This window comes from Aquarana catesbeiana, linkage group LG04, assembly GCF_042186555.1.
Source record: "Aquarana catesbeiana isolate 2022-GZ linkage group LG04, ASM4218655v1, whole genome shotgun sequence".
Taxonomy (NCBI): Eukaryota; Metazoa; Chordata; class Amphibia; order Anura; family Ranidae; genus Aquarana; species Aquarana catesbeiana.
The window spans coordinates 541,646,406-541,666,024 of record NC_133327.1 but is presented as its reverse complement, the minus strand read 5'-3'; the positions used below and the strand labels follow the sequence as shown (position 1 = coordinate 541,666,024).

At 42.1% G+C, this 19,619-nt stretch overlaps 1 protein-coding gene across 7 annotated transcripts in view; it reads left to right on the top strand.

The window, feature by feature from the left end:
- Positions 1 to 6,021: 6,021 nt before the first annotated feature.
- ERMARD (ER membrane associated RNA degradation) overlaps positions 6,022 to 19,619 on the top strand; it is a 169,240-nt gene continuing 155,642 nt past the window's right edge. For 5 of the 7 annotated variants that reach the window (XM_073627881.1, XM_073627877.1, XM_073627879.1 and 2 more), the window contains exon 1: positions 6,058 to 6,226. Coding sequence is in view for 1 of the 7 variants with exons in the window: in XM_073627877.1 (XP_073483978.1) it covers positions 6,224 to 6,226 (3 nt within the window). In the remaining 6 variants the exon portion in view is untranslated. Of the gene's footprint in view, positions 6,227 to 19,619 lie in introns of all 7 variants that reach the window. The other 2 variants (XM_073627876.1, XM_073627878.1) reach the window with 2 other exon arrangements.

Genomic DNA, 19,619 nt, shown 5'->3' with positions numbered 1-19,619 from the left:
CATACTCAGTCACTATGAGATTTGTTTTCTGAATTCTGCAAATCACCTGATTGATCCTGCTGCTCTCTATCTCTACCTTCTGTTCATGTCCCCAATTCATTAAGGATTTAACAACTGTGGTGGCAACTCTGCACGTGCTCAGTTATCAGTGAGTTTCTATGCTGAGCATTTCCTCCCTATTACATCTGAGCAGGCCATGTGACTATAAAGCCGGGATATCAAACTGGCGGCCCTCCAGCTGTTCCGAAACTACAAGTCCCATCATTTTTCTGTCTGTGGGAGTCATGCTTGTAACTGTCGGCCTTGCAATGCCTCATGGGACTTGTACTTTCACAACAGCTGGAGGACCGCCAGTTTGAGACCCCTGCTATAGAGTCACAACTGTGGGTGTATACACAGTGGTAAATGACAGCCCACTCCCTCCCTCCTCCTCCCTCCTCCTCCATGCCCACTAGCCAGCTAAAATACATGTAGAAAATACATGTAGATTGATGGAGGCTTCACCTCCCTCTTATTCTAAGACACAGGCTGGAGGGGCGTGACACAGCCTGGGACTGGCAGAAATTTGCCCACACCATGTTATTTTCATATTATTCCATGTTATGAACATAAGTGACTGCCTAAAGTGTCAATAACATTCAATAATTATACAAAAAAACAATAATTGTATAAAAACAACTGTGATGTTGTGTCCTCTCCTGGTGATGTCACTTTTGACATAAAGTCTATAAAAACAACTACTGTAAGTGAACTGAGTTCAAAAACGTGAACGTGACAAAGAATGACGATTGCAGTGCTTGAAAATAACAGACTTCTGTGACTCCTGTGTTCTTCAAGAACAAATTCTTGTGCCCCTCCATTGGTCAAACTATGCACTCCCCTCATAAAGAGACCTTTTATAAAGGCCCATATAAATGGTGTGATGTAAAAAAGGAAGCGGTGGCCGATCCAATGCAGAAACTGCTGCACCTTAAACTCCCTGAACACCGGGAAAGAAGATTAGGTGAGTATAAAGTACGCCGTCTCGATATTACACACTAATAAAATAACCAAAACAGTGACGAAAAAGTATATGCATAAAAGTATAGAATGCAATAAGCTTAAAAAAACCTTCGGCCTTTTCAACCACTTTAAACCCTATTGAAAATCTGTGGAATGACTTAAAGAATGCAGTCCGTTTTTTTTTTGTCAATTTTCTCCTCACTTCCTGTCCAGGGGATGACCTTTTTACCAGACATTAACCACTTGCCACCAAATCACGTACCTGGTACGTCATTTGACTTCAAGTGGTTGTTCCAGGATGATGCCTGCAGCTGCAAGCATCACCCCGGTACTGTTTCTTTTTTTAGAGCCAACGGTTGGCTCTCTTGTAAAAGCAACCAGAACGGCTGACTAGCCACTTGCTATTACAAGCCTTCCGTGGCTCTCTCAGGCTCTCCCTTCCCATCAGGAGACCCAAGCTACCAGCCGGCACATCCGCCGACTGGCTGGACAGCTAAACAGTTTAGAGAACTTCTCTGGCCGAAAAAAACAACTCCGTATTAAATTGACTGCATTAATGTTAGCGAAAGACGCAGGGAGGCTTGCTATTCCTCACCCTAAAAGTTATTTTCTAGCTTTGCAGTAACAGCATTTTGTCGGATGGATGACAGCATTGGACTCTGACCTTGTACAGGGTCTACTATTGTCTGTATATGACTAATATCCATTAATATCCTTATTGGAGACAAGAAACCAGTTACGTGACAAAAGTTTCTTAACGGTAAACTTTTTGATAAAGTGTGGCAGAAGATGAAAAATATTACAGGTATTGAGGGGTATACATTATTTACTCCAATATGGAATAATGTTAGCTATGGAGAATTAATGAAACTGGAAGGGTTTGATCTGTGGAAGACTAAAGGCCCGAGGTATATAGCACAATTATTTCAGAATGATGTGTTAAAAACTTTTGCACCATTAAGTATTGAATATGGGATTCCAAATCGAAGATTCTTTCAATTTTTACAGCTTAGGCATGCCATGCAGGCGCAGGCCTGTTCCCATGAACTAAAACGTAATAAAACTATAATAATATTATTGGATAAAAGGGATACTAGACCGGGTCTCATTTCACAATTCGACAGTATACTTTTGTAATAAGCTCCAAGTATCGATGGACATACTGTCAAGGACACACTGGGTACGAGATTTGGGGTCTATATCAGATGACTAATGGGTAATGGTACTGTCAGCAGTCCCTGTGGTCTCTCTATCCCCTACGCAAAAACGAACCCAATTGTTTATTTTACACAGGACTTCTCATACACCCGAGAAGCTATTTAAATGGAAGCGTAGAGACACACCCCTATGCCCTAGATGTAAAATTTTTTACATAGAGGTTGTCCAGGGAAATTTGAGAAAATATGGAAGATTTGGTCAGATACTATGGATTGAATGCTAAATTAGGAGCAGATAAATATATTTTAGTGAAAAATTATAGAGAGAGGTTTTTTTTTTTTTTACCCCCTCAGATCCACGCTATAGCTGCATGATGGCTACATCGCGGATCTGCTTTGCTGGGAGGCCATCAATAGACGTCCTCCTCTTTGGTTGCTCGCCACGCCCCTCTGAAGGGCGCGCGCTGTAATCACCCGAGTCAATGAGATTCAGGTGTTGACAGATCGGAGTAAGGGGTCGATCCCAACTCCTTACCACGTGATCAGCTGTTAGCCAATGACAGCTGATCACATGATGTAAACAGAAGATCGGTAATCGTTTTTTTTTTTTTTTTTCTGTCAGCGTGAGGAGAAAAAAAAGCTGATCACTAGCATCTGTTGAAGGGACATCGGTCCCCTCATGTGCCCACCACTGCCACAAATCAGTGCCCACCAGTACATAAGTACATAAGTGCCAGCAATCAGTGCCACCTATCAATGCCCACCAGTAGTACCACCTAGCAGTGCTGCCTATCAGTGTTACCTACCAGTGCCGATCAGTGGCCATCACTGCCAACTATCAGTGCAACCTATCAGTGCCACCTGTCAGTGCCCACCAATGCCATCTATCAGTGCCCATCAATGCAACCTATTGGTGCTCATCAGTGTAGCCTCATTAGCGTACATCAATGAAGGGAGAAAAATTACCTGTTTGCAAAATTTATTAACAAAATATAAAACGGTTTTGTATTTTTTTTTTTAATTCAGTCTTTTAAAAATTTTTTTAACAAAAAATAAAAAACCCAGAGGTGATCAAATACCACCACAAGAAAGCTCTATTTGTGGGAAAAAAATGATAAAAATGTAATTTGGGTACAGTGTTGTTTGACTGCGCAATTGTCATTCAAAGAGTGACAGCGCTAAAAGCCCAGTAAAAAAATGGTTAATGTGATTACTACATGGGTTGTATGTGTGTTTTGTATTGTTTGGTTATAAAATTAATAAAAAATGATCTGATTTAAAAAAAAAAAAAAAAAACCTGAATTGGCTTTGATTGGGTCTCCGCTATGATAACCCAGAAACGATGACATGACATCACTTCTGGTTTACCTACAGTATCTGGCAACAGAGGCATTTTTTGAAAATTAAAAGTATTCAAAAATACTATACTTGGCATTTTGAATGTTTCATTTGAAAAGGGGGGGGATTTGGGGTCTTATTGACCCCAGATCCCTCCATAAAGATTACCTGTCGTGTGCCTATTGCAAGGAATGAGGAATGTATACATCCTTGTGACAGCAATAAAAGTGATAAAAAAATGAAAGCAACAGTGTAAAAATAAAATACAATTCATTGAAAAAAAATAAAAATGAAGGTGCCCCTGTCCCCCTGTGCTACTGCACAAATGCAAACGCGTGCATCGTTCCCGCACGCACGCAGACAGCGATCGTCCCACACATGTGGGGTATGGTTGCAAACATCAGGATTTCCCTCAGATGACACAGTTGTGGTAATTACTAAGGCAGTGAAACTGATCAAATCACATGTGCAAAATAATGGAGAGCCTGAAAACATGACCTGTTGGGGCGCCTTAAGGACGGGAGTTGAGAAACACAGCCGTAAAGGCTTTTAAAGCGTCACCTATGGATAGTAAAATGTATGTAGTGTGTTGCCGGTGTGCAGGAACAGGCAGTCCTAACCTCTTCAGCCCCGGAAGGATTTGCCCCCTTAATGACCAGGCCATTTTTTTGCGATATGGCACTGCGTTGATTTAACTGACAATTGCGCGGTTGTGCGACACTGTACCCAAACAAATTCCCTTTTTCCCCACAAATAGAGCTTTCTTTTGGTGGTATTTGATCACCTTTGCGGTTTTTATTTTTTGCGCTATAAACAAAAAAAAAGACCGACAATTTTGAAAAAAAAAACTATTTTCTTAACTTTTTGCTACATATCCAAAAAAAAAGATATAAAACAACGAATTTATTCATCAGTTTAGGCCGATATATATACTTCTACATATTTTAGGTAAAAATAAATCACATAGGCATATATTGATTGGTTTGTGCAAAAGTTATTGCATCTATAAACTATAGGATAAATTTAGGGACTTTTATTTTTTTTTTTAATTGTTTTTACTGGTAATGGCGGCAATCTGCAATTTTTAGCGGGACTGCGACGGACAAATCTGACCCCAAATGACACTTTTTGGGGACCGGTGACATTACATTGATCAGTGCTATAAAAAATACACTGATCAATGTAAAAATGACACTGGCAGGGAAGGGGTTAACACTAGGGGGCGATCAAGGGGTTAAGTGTGTTGTGTTCCCTGCGTGTGTTCTAACTGTAGGGGGATGGGCTCACTGGGACATGACAGAGATTGCTGTTCCCAATCACTGGGAACAGAAGATCTCTGACGTTCCCTGTCAGAACGGAGATCCGCTTGTTTACACTGGCAGATCTCCGTTCTGCCTCTGTACTAGGCGATCCCGGGTTGCCGGCGGACAGGTATGACGATACGCACAGTGCTGCCAAACTGCCGCAGTATAAGTACGTGACCTGGTCAGCTAGTGGTTAAACCGTGACATGTTTGGTATCTAATCATTGTAACATCATCTTTTTATATTTTACAAAAAAATTGGGTTATGTATTGTGGGTTTTTTTTTTTTTTGAATTCAAATTTTTAAGTGTATTTTTTCCCAAAAATTCCAATTTGAAAAACTGAAATACCACGTGGCATAAAAAAATTGCAAAACCCACCAATTTATTCTCTAAAAAAAATATATAAAGTTTGGAGGTTCCAAGTAACTTTCTAGCAAAAAAACTGATTGTTACATGTGAACAAAAAGTGCCAGAAAAGGCCTGGTGTTCAAGTCTCTGACCGCACTACAAACCCCACTCCAAACAAAAATTGTGTGCAGATGTCCTTTAAGTTTCTGATATTAGGTTTTATTTAGTATACTTTACAATACAAAGAAAGAAAGTTCTCCTTATTGCTCTTTTATAACTTTCCTATCCAGGACCTATAAACAGCAACTACATAACTGATCGGAATGTGCTGCCCTCTAATGGTCTTTCTGGAGAAGTACGTGATTCACCTCCTCAGACGTCTATCCGCTCATTCTACGTCCCGCTGTTTCATCAGATTAGGCGAGCCGTCAGAATGTGTAGCAGAAGTGACGTTCCGTCGCCGCCATGTTGCTACACCCCGCACTCCTCTACAGTAAGGATACACTGAGAAGGGGAAAAGCGGACATCTTGTTACACCCACCGGAGTTTTGCATTTTACGCTTATTTTTAAGAGTAAAGTGAGTTTATATAGTGAAATACAGTGCTTAGAACTCCGTCTGAATGTTTAGATGTTTAATTTTAAAATCAGCGATCTGTCAGATTAGCAAACCTGTGAGATGAGCAGGCTTGCCGCTGCTTTTAAGGTTCTAACCAGTCAGACGGAGTTCTACCTACTGTATTTCACTATATAAACTCACTGTGCTGTTAAAAATAAGTGTAAAATGCAAAACTCCGGTGGGTGTAACAAGATGTCCGCTTCCCCCCTTCCTACTGTATCCTTACTGTGGAGGAGTGCGGGGTGTAGCAAGATGGCGGCGACGGAGCGTCACTTCCGTAACACATTCTGACAGGTCGGCGAATCTGACGAAACACCCGGGTGTACAGGAAGGCAGAGCACTGGAGGTGTGTTGATGGTGACCATAGAGTCCTGTGTTCTGAGACAGACATGGGATTTCTCTTGTAAAACGTGCAGCTCTCGTTGTAGGAGGTTTGTGGGATGAAGAGGCTGTGCAATGGTAATTAATGTCCTTACTTCTCATTGCAGTCAGCTGGGAGAGCTTCCTATGGGGTGTAATGACATGTTTTCATAGTGACCAGCATACCTGTAACTTTCCAGAGTTGGGGGTAGCCTAATATTAGGTGGGGGTGGGGTGCTGCAGGTGCTGCAATGGTTTAACCCCTTTGTTGCCAGAGCCGTTCTTGTGCATGTTAGGCCCATGTGCCGTAGGCATAAGCCTACGGCACATGGTTGGTGGCAATGAAAGGGTTAACCACGAGGACTAGCCTGTCACCCCCCTTCATTACCAGACCGTTTTTCAGCGCTGTGATTGTTTGACTAACAATTTCTCTGATATGGAAGCCTGTACCCAAATATATATTTTTTTGAGACAGAGCTTTCTTTTGGTGGTATTTAGAGAGGAACCCCCCCCCCCCCCATTTTTTCTTCTTCTCCATTTACCTGATTCTGAGATGACCACAGTTGATTTACTCGCCCACACAGGATCCAGTGTTGTCTTGCTGAGATCTTTTCTACATCTGCCGCCATGTTCCTTTGAGACGTCATCAGGGGGCTGTGCTAGCTCTTCCAGGTTCTGACATAGCCTGCCAATGACGCGCCACTCCTCCATTAGTAATTGGGGTGACATGGGTGCCTCCAGGGATACGAACATCACGCTGGGGCACTGATGTCATTTGTCTAGGCGAATGACAGGGATGGGGAGGTGGGATGAAAAAACCCCCAACATATGTGCAGCAGGGGGTTGCAAGTCAAATAGGTGAAGATCCACTTTAAAGAAGAACTGCAGTCTGCTCCCATAATTTGTAATAAGAACATATTTGAAATTCTGAAGCTTCCCTCCAACCACTTTGCACGTTATTTTATTTATACTGTGATTCTGTACTTGCCAAATATGCTGCAGAACATCTCCCTCCACTGAGTCTGGCTGCAACCATTTTAACTGTGGGCAGCTGAAGTTGCTGCCTGTTCACTTCCTGGATTTATACAGAGGCACATCTCCAGCTCTACAGCTCTCATTGGCCCTCTTATGACTCATCCCCCTCCCTTCCTGGCAAACTCATGAGGGTTTGAGAGAGAGCTGTGCATGATGTCATAAGCTCAGGCTAGTGACCAGTTAAGAAACAGGAAATGGGCTGTAAAAGGTATTTAATGACAGAAAAAAATGTTTTACTATCTAAAGTTAAAACAACAGGGGCAGAAGATTTAATAGATGGAAAGATGAAAAAAATGACTGAAGGTCTGCTTTAATAACCACTTTTTAAAAAGGATGAAAAAAAAACAGTTTACTTTTTATTAAAATAAAAATAGCATCCTCCCCGCCTCCATGTACTTCGCACATGCCCAAACCTTCTAAAGACCCTACTTCCTGTGCCTCCTACAGGCCCATTGCCTTGCTAAACAATGACTTTAAAATCTTGGCATAACTATTCACACTACAACTACACCATATGTTGTCCTCTGTCATTGACTCTGATCAAACAGGGTTCATGCCAAATAAGGCTACCGACATCAATTTATGGTTGAATATAGTTTTATTAACAAATTTCAATGGATTACAAAGACGATCCAAGTGTTTAAAGTAAAAAGTAATGAAAACCAATCTTAGAATAATAAATACAGTGCACCGAAACAATGCTCGTAGAGGATCTTTTCCCCCAGAAGAATAATATGATCAATAAGGGCACAATTATTAGGAATAGGGGAATACAATAAAACTGTGAGAGGTAAATACAGCAACAGAATTTCTTCTCCCCCTTCGAATCAATGTCCTCAGGGGTACCGACATCAATTTATGCAGGTTATACACTAACATGCATGCCCAGCATACAAATATGGGTACATGAGTGTGGCCTCACTCGACATTGAAAAAGCCTTTGATACTATTGAATGACCTTTTCTGCGGGAGGCTCTCTGCAGAATGGGATTCCCTTTTGGTCTTCATTGACTGGTTGAAGGTGCTCTATTGCAATCCCTCTTCTTCCATTAGACTATGTGCTGGTCTGTCGACCCCCTTTCCGTTGACCAGGGGCGCCTGGCAGGGCTGCCCTCTTTCTCCTGCCTTATTTGCCATAGCCATCAAACCCATTGGGGACGCTTTGCCTACTTTCTTACAAAAAAGGTCTCCATATTGGCTGGCTGGAGGATAGGGTAGCCCTGTATGCGGATGATATGCTCCTCTTCCTCAATGATGGAGGTCCTTTCTTACAAGGTGCCCTTCAGGTCCTAAACTCTTTCTCCCCTGTTCCCGTCCTGAAGGTCAACTGGACCAAATCCCTCCTGTTTCTTATTGACCTGGCCGCCCAAGCCACAGCCCCTCCTGATATACAATTACAGTGGGTTGACCAATTTAAATACCTTGGGATGTTCATTTCCTCTCAGGCCTGAGATTTCCCCTCTCTTAATCTTTCCCTAGTTCTGCAGGATGTTAAAGCATGGGAGTCGCTACCGTTGTCCTTTCTTGAGTGCATAAACCTCTTGAAAATGAACATTCTCCCTAAACTTGCCTATCTCTTTTGGCATTCCTCTTGTTGGCTCCCCAAATCATTTTCACGTGCCTTCACCAAATTCTCTTCTTCCTTCCTTTGGGGTCCTCAATCCTCTAGATACAAATTACGTTGTTGCGACCCACCTCACAAGGGGGCCTGGCCTTCCCAGACTGCTACAAATACTTTCTGGCTACACAGTTAGGCATGGCTGCCTGGTGGTTAAGCCCTAACACTGCCACACTATTAGAAGCCGCAGTATTCTGCTCTTTAGAAGCCCTCAAGTTCCTTTTAATCAGGGGCTCCCTATCCTCTCTCATACCCTCTATGATCACCCTACGGCATGGAAGGCGGGTCTGGCACTTGAAGGTTATCCTAAATTAGCTATTTTCCCTAGTTCCCCCTTGTGGCCTAACCCTACTTTATCCCATTTCTATATGCTCCCAGAGCTTAGTGCTTGTACTAAGTATGGCATTAAAACAATCTCCCAAGTCATGACCGGCCACTCTTTGCTTCCGCTACCCCAACTTTCTGCAGCCTATAATGTTCCTGTTACATATTTCGGTATCTACAGCTCTTCCATGCTTTCCATAGTCGGTTACTGCATTCCCCTCTCCTTGTGTTCCAGTCGACCTTGGAGGAGTGTGATGTGAAAGCCACATCTCGTTTATACTCTCACCTCTTGTTGGTGTCCTTACCAGCCCTGGATGAACTTAGGGCCCCCTTGGCAGCATGACATACCAGACGTGGATTCTGATGATTGGGAGGATATTTGGGACTTTCCTTTTCGGTCTTTAGTCTCCTAACGGGACAGGCTCATACAATTCAAAATCATCCATAGAGCCTACTTTGCTCCCAATAGACTTCTTAAAATGCAGTCCTCTCACCTGCCGGAGTATTGGCAATGCGGAGATCCCTTGGGTGATTTCTCCCACATATTCTGGACTCGTCCTGCTGTTCCCGGGTTCTGGGCGGATGTGCTGGCTGCAATGAATGGTGTTTCTCTACAACCCTCTGTGCACATTGTGTGTTGGGTCTGGTGGAACACCTTATTCCCACTGCGGGTGAACGTAAGCTGAATAGCCTACTTGGTTTTTTTATGCCAGGAAAGCTATAGCGTTATACTGAAAGATGTCACCCCCCCCCCCCCCCCCTTTCCCCTCAATTTCATTTTGGAAACAATTGATGAATAACAGCCTGCCTCTCTATGAAGACACCTACACTAATAGAGGCTGCTCCAGGAAGTATGATAGGGTCTGGTCCAAATGGTTGGCTGATCCTTCTACTGCGTTAGAGATGACCGTGTGATGGTTTGAACTTTTTAGCCTTATTACATGTGTATATTTGCCATGGGGACGTCCCCCTCTTTTCTTTAATATACTTCTGTTGAACTCTTAAATACCCATGTTCATGTGTGTCGCACCACCTTTGTTACCCTTAGGTGTAATCCCAGGTGTTGTTTACCTTAATTTTGTTATTTTTTTGCTGTTGCCCCTGCGTGGGCTTGCACCACTGTATTTGATGTTATTTTGTTGTTTGTTTTTTAAGTGTCTGTTGAAACTCAATAAACAGGTTTAGGAAAAAAAAACTGGCAGAATGGTGTTACTGTACAAACCCTCAAAACTAGGGTTGCACCGATACCAGTATCGGTGCCGATACCGAGTACTTTCACAAGTATCGGTACTCGTGCAAATGCACCGATACTACAAAACCTATACTTTCAAGCTCAGTTCTTTGAGCTGTCAGTGGGTCTCCTCTGTTGACAGCTGAAGTGTTAAAGAAGTCCGGTAATTGGAGCTGTCAAAAAAAAAAGCACCTGGCAATGTTGATTAACAACATTGCTCAGCCACTAAAACACTAAAATTAGGGCTGCAACTAATGATTATTTTCATAATCGATTAGTTGGCCGATTATTGTTTTGATTAATTGGTTAATAACCCTAAAAAAAAGTGTGGTGCATAATTTAGTTAATATGTAAAGTTTAAAAAAAAAATCTATTTATTCTTATATATCTCTATATGCAGTGGTAAATATAAATTAACAATGTCAATGTATGGTTAGGGAGTAAAATCTTTAATCCACTCTGAGAATAACGGACAAAAGAGGTATACTGTATATACTGTTAGAGGTTGAATCTAGTAAATATCATCAGACTCCGAGATCAAATTTTTTAATTTAAGTTAAAGACTGTTTAGCAGATTTTTAAACAGAACTGTAATATATTATATGCTGGCCATACAAAAACAATGTCTTCCTTCAAAAAAAAAATTCATTTCAAGAACGTTTGTTCAATTTTCTAATCGTTAGTGGGGTCAAATGAAAGTTTGTTTTCAACCACAGTGACGGGAAAATTTAGAAATTATAGAAAACTTCTTGGTCAAAGGAATTTTCAGACAGTGTATGTGGTTTTCGTTAAGCAATTGCATTCGTTTTAAAACAGAATGTTAAAAGCAAGTGAAAATTTCAAACAACATTCTTTCATTCAGCGAATGTACAAAGATTTTTCGTATGAATATTCTCGTCTGAAAATTGATCTGTGTGGCCAGTATAAGGCTCGGTACACACCTATACAGTTTGCTTGTGATCTGTTTCTGCAGTGCGTTTTGATTTTTTGCGCACGTGATTTTGCTGCGATATGCAGTTTTTGCATTTTTTTGGGCCAATTTGTTGTTGGGCAGATTAAAAAAAAAAAAACACACAAATTGCTGCAAAAACGCATTACATGCTTTTCTACAGCTTCTCCATTGAAGTATATTGAACCAAAAAAAGCACAGTTTTTGCGTTGAAAAAAGTCCCTGACCCTTTCCAGATACGCAGCAGCTGAAAAAAAGCATAGATGTGAACGTTAAATAAACTGTAGTGCGTTTCTGCAAAAAGCACCAAAAAACACATAGGTGTGAACCAGGTCTAAGACATTTAGTAACATAATGAAAAAAAAAAAAAAAAAAAAAAAATTAGCCCTTTATAGTACAAAAAGAACAAATAATCGCTATTGTAAGGGTATCATTTTTTTACTGTGCAACAGTGAAATTAATATTTATAGTAGCGATTATTTGCTCTTTTTGTACTCTAAAGGGCTAATTTTCATTTTTTTTAACCCCATTATGTTACTGGCCGATTATTCGATTAGGAAAATAGTAATCGATTAATTTCATAATCGATTAGTTGTCGATTAATCGATTAGTTGTTTCGGCCCTAACTAAAATAAAAAGAAACATTGTTTCTTTTTGTATCTTTCTGTTTCTTTATCTGCAGATCAAAGGGATGAGCAAATATTCCTCTGTTTAACCCCTTATTAACCCTTAATTTACTTGAATCAACCTTAATTAACTCCCTATTCTCCTCTATTTAATTAATATTTTCCTCCTTTTTTTTTTTTTTTTATAAACGATAAACAATTAAAACTTTTTTTTTTGCTTAGTTAGTGAATATTTCTACACATATATATTAACATATATTTACACATTTACATTGAAAAAGCGCAAAATTAAAAAAATATATATTTAATTTATAAATAACTTTTCAATGCTTTGTACCATTGCGGACAGCTGAAGTGAAAACAAAACAGTTGCAGTAGGTATCGGTAATTGGTATCGGCGAGTACTAAAAAAAAAGTATCGGTACTCGTAAAAAAAAAAAATGATATCCGTTTATCCCTACTCAAAACCCTTTTTTGGAAAGCAGATGTCCAAAGGTAATCTTATTTTTTTGCCACAATTTTTTTGAAATGGAAAAACATGCCGGTAATGGGGGGATAAACACGGAGTTTGGGAATGGTGCACTAGGTACCTTAAAGGCCAAAAACTGCCTCTGCAGTTAAGGGGCATATGTAGATGGAAAAAAGCCGAGCAGCACTGATCAGCGTTGAATAATATAGGTGAGTCAAACCCCCTCACATGCTCTTTACCTCCTCTACAGTAGCTCTGAGCTCAGCGTTTGAGAGCTCACTCCTGTGATGTGGTGGTGAACAGTAACAGCTAGGTGTTTTTTGGTGATGTCCTAGGAGTTTTCTAGTCAGACTTCATAATGTAGGTAAAAGGCCTACACCTTTATCAAGGGCATTATTCAACTTTGGTCAGAGCTGCACAGACACCCCTTCTCTGCATAGACAGTTTTATGGTAAAGGTGAACTTGCCCTTTTACAACGGAACTGAAGGTACTGTTCGCAGTCTTTTGCTGCATGTAAACTGAGCTGTACATGCCTGGTCCCTGTGTGCTGGGATGGTTGACTCCTGCACAATCACGGGTCAATGGAGATGCCCGAAAACCAGCATCTGGGAAGAAGATGCTGGTGAAGGACTCGGACCGTTAGAGAGGAGGCAAGTATAATGCCTTTAATGCCTCTTTAATGTATGAGGTGTGACAATTGATTTCCCAAAATAGACTGTAAAAAAAAAAGTTTGCTTACCCATGCGCTAGTGGCTGTTGTCGCCTTCAAAGTAGTCCCTATGTGAAGGGATACACTTTTCTAAACGACTGTGCCACTGCCGGAAACATTGATGGAATTTGTTTTACAGAACGCTGCCCAGTATCTTTGTCGCAGTGCGCTGGATGTCCAGAATGTCATTAAATCTATGTCCTTTTAAAGTATATGTAAACACTCCCCTTGTAGGACCACCTATTCAGTTTAAAATAGAAATGAAAGGTGAAAGGTATAACATTTGTGTATACATGTAAAACAAAATGATAAACAGCTATTTTCCCCTTTTTTTTATAAGTGATCACATTCCCTCTGTTCTCTGGTGCATAAGGAGCTCAGAGAGACGGGGGAGGAGAAACAGCAGCACAGTGATCTTTCAAGTGAATGACTTGCTGGGGGGGGGGGGGGGGTTGCATATCAGGACACGTATGATCATTGCAGGGAAGCAGGCTGAGCTCTCAGCATGACTAAAGAACTGACAATGCTGTGCTCTCATGCCTAGTTTGGTCAGTTTTTGATAGAAAAGCAGAGGGACTGGCAGGAAAACCAGGATCTTCACACAAATGAAGAAATACAAAGATAAAAATGATACTTTTTCATACAAGTACATGGTACAGCAGGCATATATCATGAATTTGAAATGTTGGGTTTACATATTCTTGAAGGCATTTTTTGATTATGGAAACAGCCAGAAGTCACAGTGTGCTTAGCCAGGGCAAGAAGAATTGTTTGACCAGCGTTGTTACGCAAAGAGGGGTTGTGCCACATCCAGTTTTATAAGAAAAAGAAAAATTCCCCTATGTGGTGGACTTTTAAGGCACAAGATAGCTCGAAAGAAATTTAAATAGTATATATGAATTATTTCAAAATATTTATTAGAAAATGTAGAAAGGAGTGTATAAAAAACATGAAATGTTAAAACATGTCTTAGAGCTTTTATATCATCATGTACAAAATATACAATACAAATTTTGGTTTCTCACACCGACGTGTTTCAGAGTGAATATTTTCCTCCTTCAGGGGTGAGAGCAAGGAGAAACCATGTTTCTTAAATAAGATAGATGGATAGAATGAATAATACAATAGTAACACTAGCATTTTGATGACAAACAGTAGCAAACAAAACTTACAGGTGTTATAGCGATGTATTCAACATTTCGACGGTTGTATCATTAAAAACATGCAGGAGTATAGTACTTTTCAAATTTTTACCCCAGAAATCCCCAGTGGCATGAGCATGTGTGGATGATTAATAGTTTGCAGCTGTCACATCAAACAGGGGTGACCCGCCGTGGACCCAAAGGGGACCCCCCTCCTCCAATGGTGGAGGGATAGCTGGTTGAATGTTGGGGAAGGCCTGAGGGCACACTGGGGTCGGGAAATGAGGAGGTGCCCTGCGTAATATAAAATAAAATAAAACTATAAAAGTAAAAAGGTACATGCTGATTTATATAGGTATGAACATTGTTTAGAAGTCATTTAATACCTGTTGGTGATGAACTAGTTCTTACAGCAAGCGAATAAAGTGACGTAGGGCCACAGTTCTAAAAAATAATAATAGTTACACGATGTTACTAGAAATAGATGTTCCTCTAAGGTCTAAGTATTATTGATTAAATGACTGGTCTGAAGTATGTAACAACCTATATATTACATTATAGAAAACAATTTAGCCAATAGAATGGCCAAAAATATTTTTATCCATAATTTTTTAATCAATATATATCTCAGTCCGTTATGTAGATAATTTATATTGTATATTTCATTTGTATATGTCATTTCCCGATCCCTGTAAGTTTTGTTTGATACTGTTTGTCATCAAAATGCTAGTGTTACTATTGTATTACTCATTCTATCCATCTATCTTATTTTAGAAACATGGTTTCTCCTTGCTCTCACCCCTGAAACGCGTCGGGTGTGAGAAACCAAAATTTGTATTGTATATTTTGTACATGATGATGTAAAAGCTCTAAGACGTGTTTTAACATTTCATGTTTTTTATACACTCCTTTCTACATTTTACAATAAATATTTTAAAATAATTCATATATTCTATTTAAATTTCTTTCGAGCTATCTTGTGCCTTAAAGGTCCAACACAATTTTTTTCTTAGCCAGGGCAATAAGGTCATTGGTCAAATCTCGGAATAGATTTCTGGACCAGGAACCTCGCAAACATTTAATGCATCATGTGCAGGAGCATTGTCGTGGTGGATTATCCACGTGTCAGGTCAGAGTTCTGGTCTTTTCGTCCGAACAGATTCCTGGAACCTTTTCATAATTTCCAATGTTGTAACAAAGTTGGTTGACCATTGTACCATGTTCTATGAACTGGCAGTGAACTATCCCCTTGTGATCATGAAGACTGAGGCCGAGACGTGTGCTTTCTTCAGTGAATTCTTTGTTTTCCAATGCATGCTCTGGCATCATGTTTTGAGATCATACTACAAATACCATGTTTCATCACTGGCAATAACCCTATCAAACACCTGCCTTAAAAAGATCGGATGAAATTTGAAGACGACGTTCATTCTGATCTTCTCTCAGGATTCAAGGCACCATCTTTATGACAATCTTTCTCATTACCAAATCTTTCGTTAGAATCTGCAACGTTGTTTCCCTGCTCATGTTCAGTTCTTCTGCCATCATGCGCACACTCAATTTTCAATCTGAGTGTATGAGGGTTTGCACTTCGTCTACGTTTACATCTGTCCTTTGCATTTTTGGCTGCTCACTTCTTGCCCCACGGTGGACATCTTCCCGTCCCTCCTTAAACCACCTATGCCATTCAGAAACACTTGATTTCTTCGTGGAATGTTCACCATAAGCCTGTTGTAACAGAGCTTAAGTTTCACTCTGACTTTTGCGAGTTTTCACGCAAAATATGATCTGCCACTTCAGATTCCTGTCACTCATTTTCCACCGACAGTGCAATGCACACACGTTATTTCTTCTACTCTGTAAAGACTGAGTCAACTGGTCTGTGACTCAGGCGAGTGCAAGTTAGAACATATCAGAACACGCTCTAATACGAATGGCTATGTGACCTACCACCATAGTGTTACGAGTATTCCAGGAATTAAATTGTCACATTTCTTACAGGTCATACACAGAGGAAGAAGCAAGTGAAGGGGTTAATGTACTGGTCACACATGTTAGGAGGATGGAGATAAAGGGGTTAAAGGAGAGTTCCACCCAAAAATGGAACTTCCGCTTTAAGTGCTGGTGACCCACTGACATGCCACATTTGGCATGACATTTTTTTTGGGGGGGGGAGCAGGTACCCTGTTCCCACTTCCTTCCCTGGTGCTGGAAGGAAGATCCCCTCTCCCCCCTCCCTCCCTGAAATCTTCTGAGACATGTCACAAATCCCAGAAGATTGCCCGGCCATTCACAGCATGGCTCACACATGCGCAGTGCACGCCCGGCTGTGGCCCACAGTTAGAATGCTGGTGCCATGGAGAGCAGGGGGAGAGGAGCGAGGCTTCATGCGCCCATATCGCTGGACCGTGGGACAGGTGAGTGTCTTATTAAAAGTCAGAAGCTTCCCTTTTTGTAGCTGCTGACTTTTAAATGGGTGGAACTCTGCTTTAATGTTCAGATGAGCAGGATAAGGGATGTTAAAGGGTTAGTGTACCGGTCACATGGAGATAGCATTGGAACTAGGATGTGTAGGAGAGGAGGGGGGTACGAGAGGTTATATAAAAAAGATCCCTGTGTCACAGAAACAGAATGTAGCTGTAGCTGCTGATCTATTCATTCTGTGCTCATTCACAAATGCTCGATTCCTATCCTTCCCCTGTTGTAGGGGGAAGGAGAGTGATCAGCACTGTAAACCATACTATGTGATCGCTGTGATAACCAATTATAGTAATCACATGGTACCCAGCCCCTTGAATCAGCTGGATACAGTGTCTCTGCGTGTTCCCAGCTGTCTAATGACAGCTCAAACACAGCAATTACCAGGCGGATCAGCCACTCAATGGATATTTATCCAGTGCCCTTCATAAATGGTGCTGGGAAAATAAAGGGCCGCCGATTAACATGAAATTGTAGATAGGTGGTTACAAGCATAGTTCACTTTTCCCAACATCTTCCACATTATAGTCATATTTAGGGCTCACAAATGTAATGTTTTTCTCTTTTTTTCTCCTATCGTCTTCCAGGGCAGCATCCGAGAGATAGGCTCCTCCATCCTGCAACAGGAAACACATTAGTCCACCATTATAAATTTGTTAATTTCACCTGTGTTTTGTGTTTCCTCCGGACCCACAGGAGCTGCAAACGTAAGCTATGAGTAAGCACTCAGTCCTGAGTGCGAAACACGTCAGCTTACCTGTACTTTCTGCATGACAGTCTTGTTATTTTGATGATCCCATTTTTTCAATAAAGTGAAGTTTTTTGACTACATCCGGTGTGCGGCATCCAAATCTTCTCCTCCATTCAAGCCTGCTTTGCCTAGCATTCAGCCAGCACCTGGAACTCTTCTGCTCTGAAACTTCTACTTACACCTGGGTCAGTGTCAGCCTGAGCGGTGGAAACACTTTCTTTGCTTGTCTGCATCTAAGGATACAAGCTGCAAACGTTTGTTATTTTATGCAGTCTCTGTGCTTTTTGCAGGGGACTCCCTGACTAGCATCCCATTCAGCCCAAGGGGCCTTGGGAGGGCAAGCAGGGACAGCAATCTGAGCCTCAAGGCTCTGCCTGAAGTTTCGCCCCTACAGAGGGGTATGCAACTATCCCCCCATCTGCACTACATGCCGCCGGCATTTTTCCCCACAGCTACTGCTCCTCGATGGTGAAAGGCCATCCAGCCGAGCCCCACACTCCAGGTGCTTTAGAGGTTCCTTCGCTGTGCGGGCGACCTGGCCCCCCGACCCTCCTGCCCGCCGATCGTATCCCGCCCGCATCCCACAGACATCTCCGCAAAATCCCCTCGTTTGCAGTCCTGGGAGGTGTAGCAAGATGACGCCAGACGCATCATTTCCGGTCACAGGGTCCGGTCGGCGGCCATCTTGGTGGAGGCTGGAGCCTCCAGGGCAAGCACTAGAGTAAGTCGCTTCTGGTGACATCACTTCCGGTCGGCTGCAGCGCGGATTTAAAAAAAAAAATGACAAAAGGTCTTTAATGCTCCCCTCCCTATTGGAAACCCAGGAAGGAGGATGCCAGAGAGGACGTGGCAGGTGCAGGTGTGTTCACCAACCCGCACGGGGTCAGCTGGGGGCGGGGCTGGAGCAGAAAGGGCTCTCTAAGCAGAGAATCCCGGTGGCTGGCCAGGTCGGACGCTTCTCCACCCTGCCTTGCAGATCCTGCATGTCAGGACAGCTCCAAGGTAGGCCAGAGCGCTCTGGAGTCACCTCTGTCTTTACCTCCCTACAAACCGTACATTTGCATTGTACACCGCCAACCTCACTCAGGCCATTTGTGCTTACTTGCAGGCAAAGGCCCCAGAGGAAAAAAGGGCGCAGACCAGAGCAAGGCATGCGCCTCTTGCGGTCACCATTTTTTCCCTGAGTGGAAAAAGCCACTATGCCAAAAATGCATGAACAAAATGGCTCAGTCTTGTCTGGTGTGGCTTGTCATGCGACTTGGGACTGCAAAGTCGCATGACAGGTCATACATTATGACTTCCAATGAGTACCATTCATATCTGTGCAACTTCGAGTCGCTGCGACTTCAAAGTGGTCCCTGCACTTTCAACAAAGTTGCATTAAAATTGCGGCAAAATTGTGTCAAATAATGCGACTTTCAGGTCGCAATAGTGGAAACCTAGCTTAAAGGCTATAGCAGACACACTAGGTATCAGAGCAAAAAGCTGCAGGGCTTTCCCAGCGTGACAAAATATACAAGGGGTGGCAGCCCAGAAAACCCAGAACGTTTCCGGTGCATCAAACTCTAAAAATCATAGTCAAGAGGGAGTGGGATAAGCCAAAGGAGAAGCTCTTCATACCAGCTGCGGTCAAACGCAGGTATCCAATTGCAGAGGAAGACACCAAGTCTTGGGTGAAATGTCCCACAGTGGATGCCTCCCTTGTGAGAGTCGTAAACAGATCCGACCTAGCTTTTGATGATGGGAGGCAGGGGCGACGATTTTGAATCCGGCAATAGCTTCCACCTGCACAGCTCGCACCCTGTTAGCTGGCTATCTCAACTGCAAGAGTTGCTAGGAGAAACGCCAAGGGAAGAATTAGTGAGGACCATTCCCACACTAACCAGAGTGGCAGCTTTCCTAGCTGATGCCTCGGCTGAAATAGTAAGATATCTTCTAAGGCCACGGCCTTAGTGGGGAGAGCCCTGTGGCTGAAAGTTATGGGAGGAGACATCGCCTCCAATAATAGGCTGTGCGGGATCCTATTCACAGGAAATTTTCTGTTCGGGCCAGACCTGTAAATGGTCTTGGACAGGACCACAGCAAAGAACAAAGGGTTCCCCCAAGCAAAAAAGAAGCAGGGGAAGGCGCCCTTTCGTCATTCCAGGAGATTTAACAAG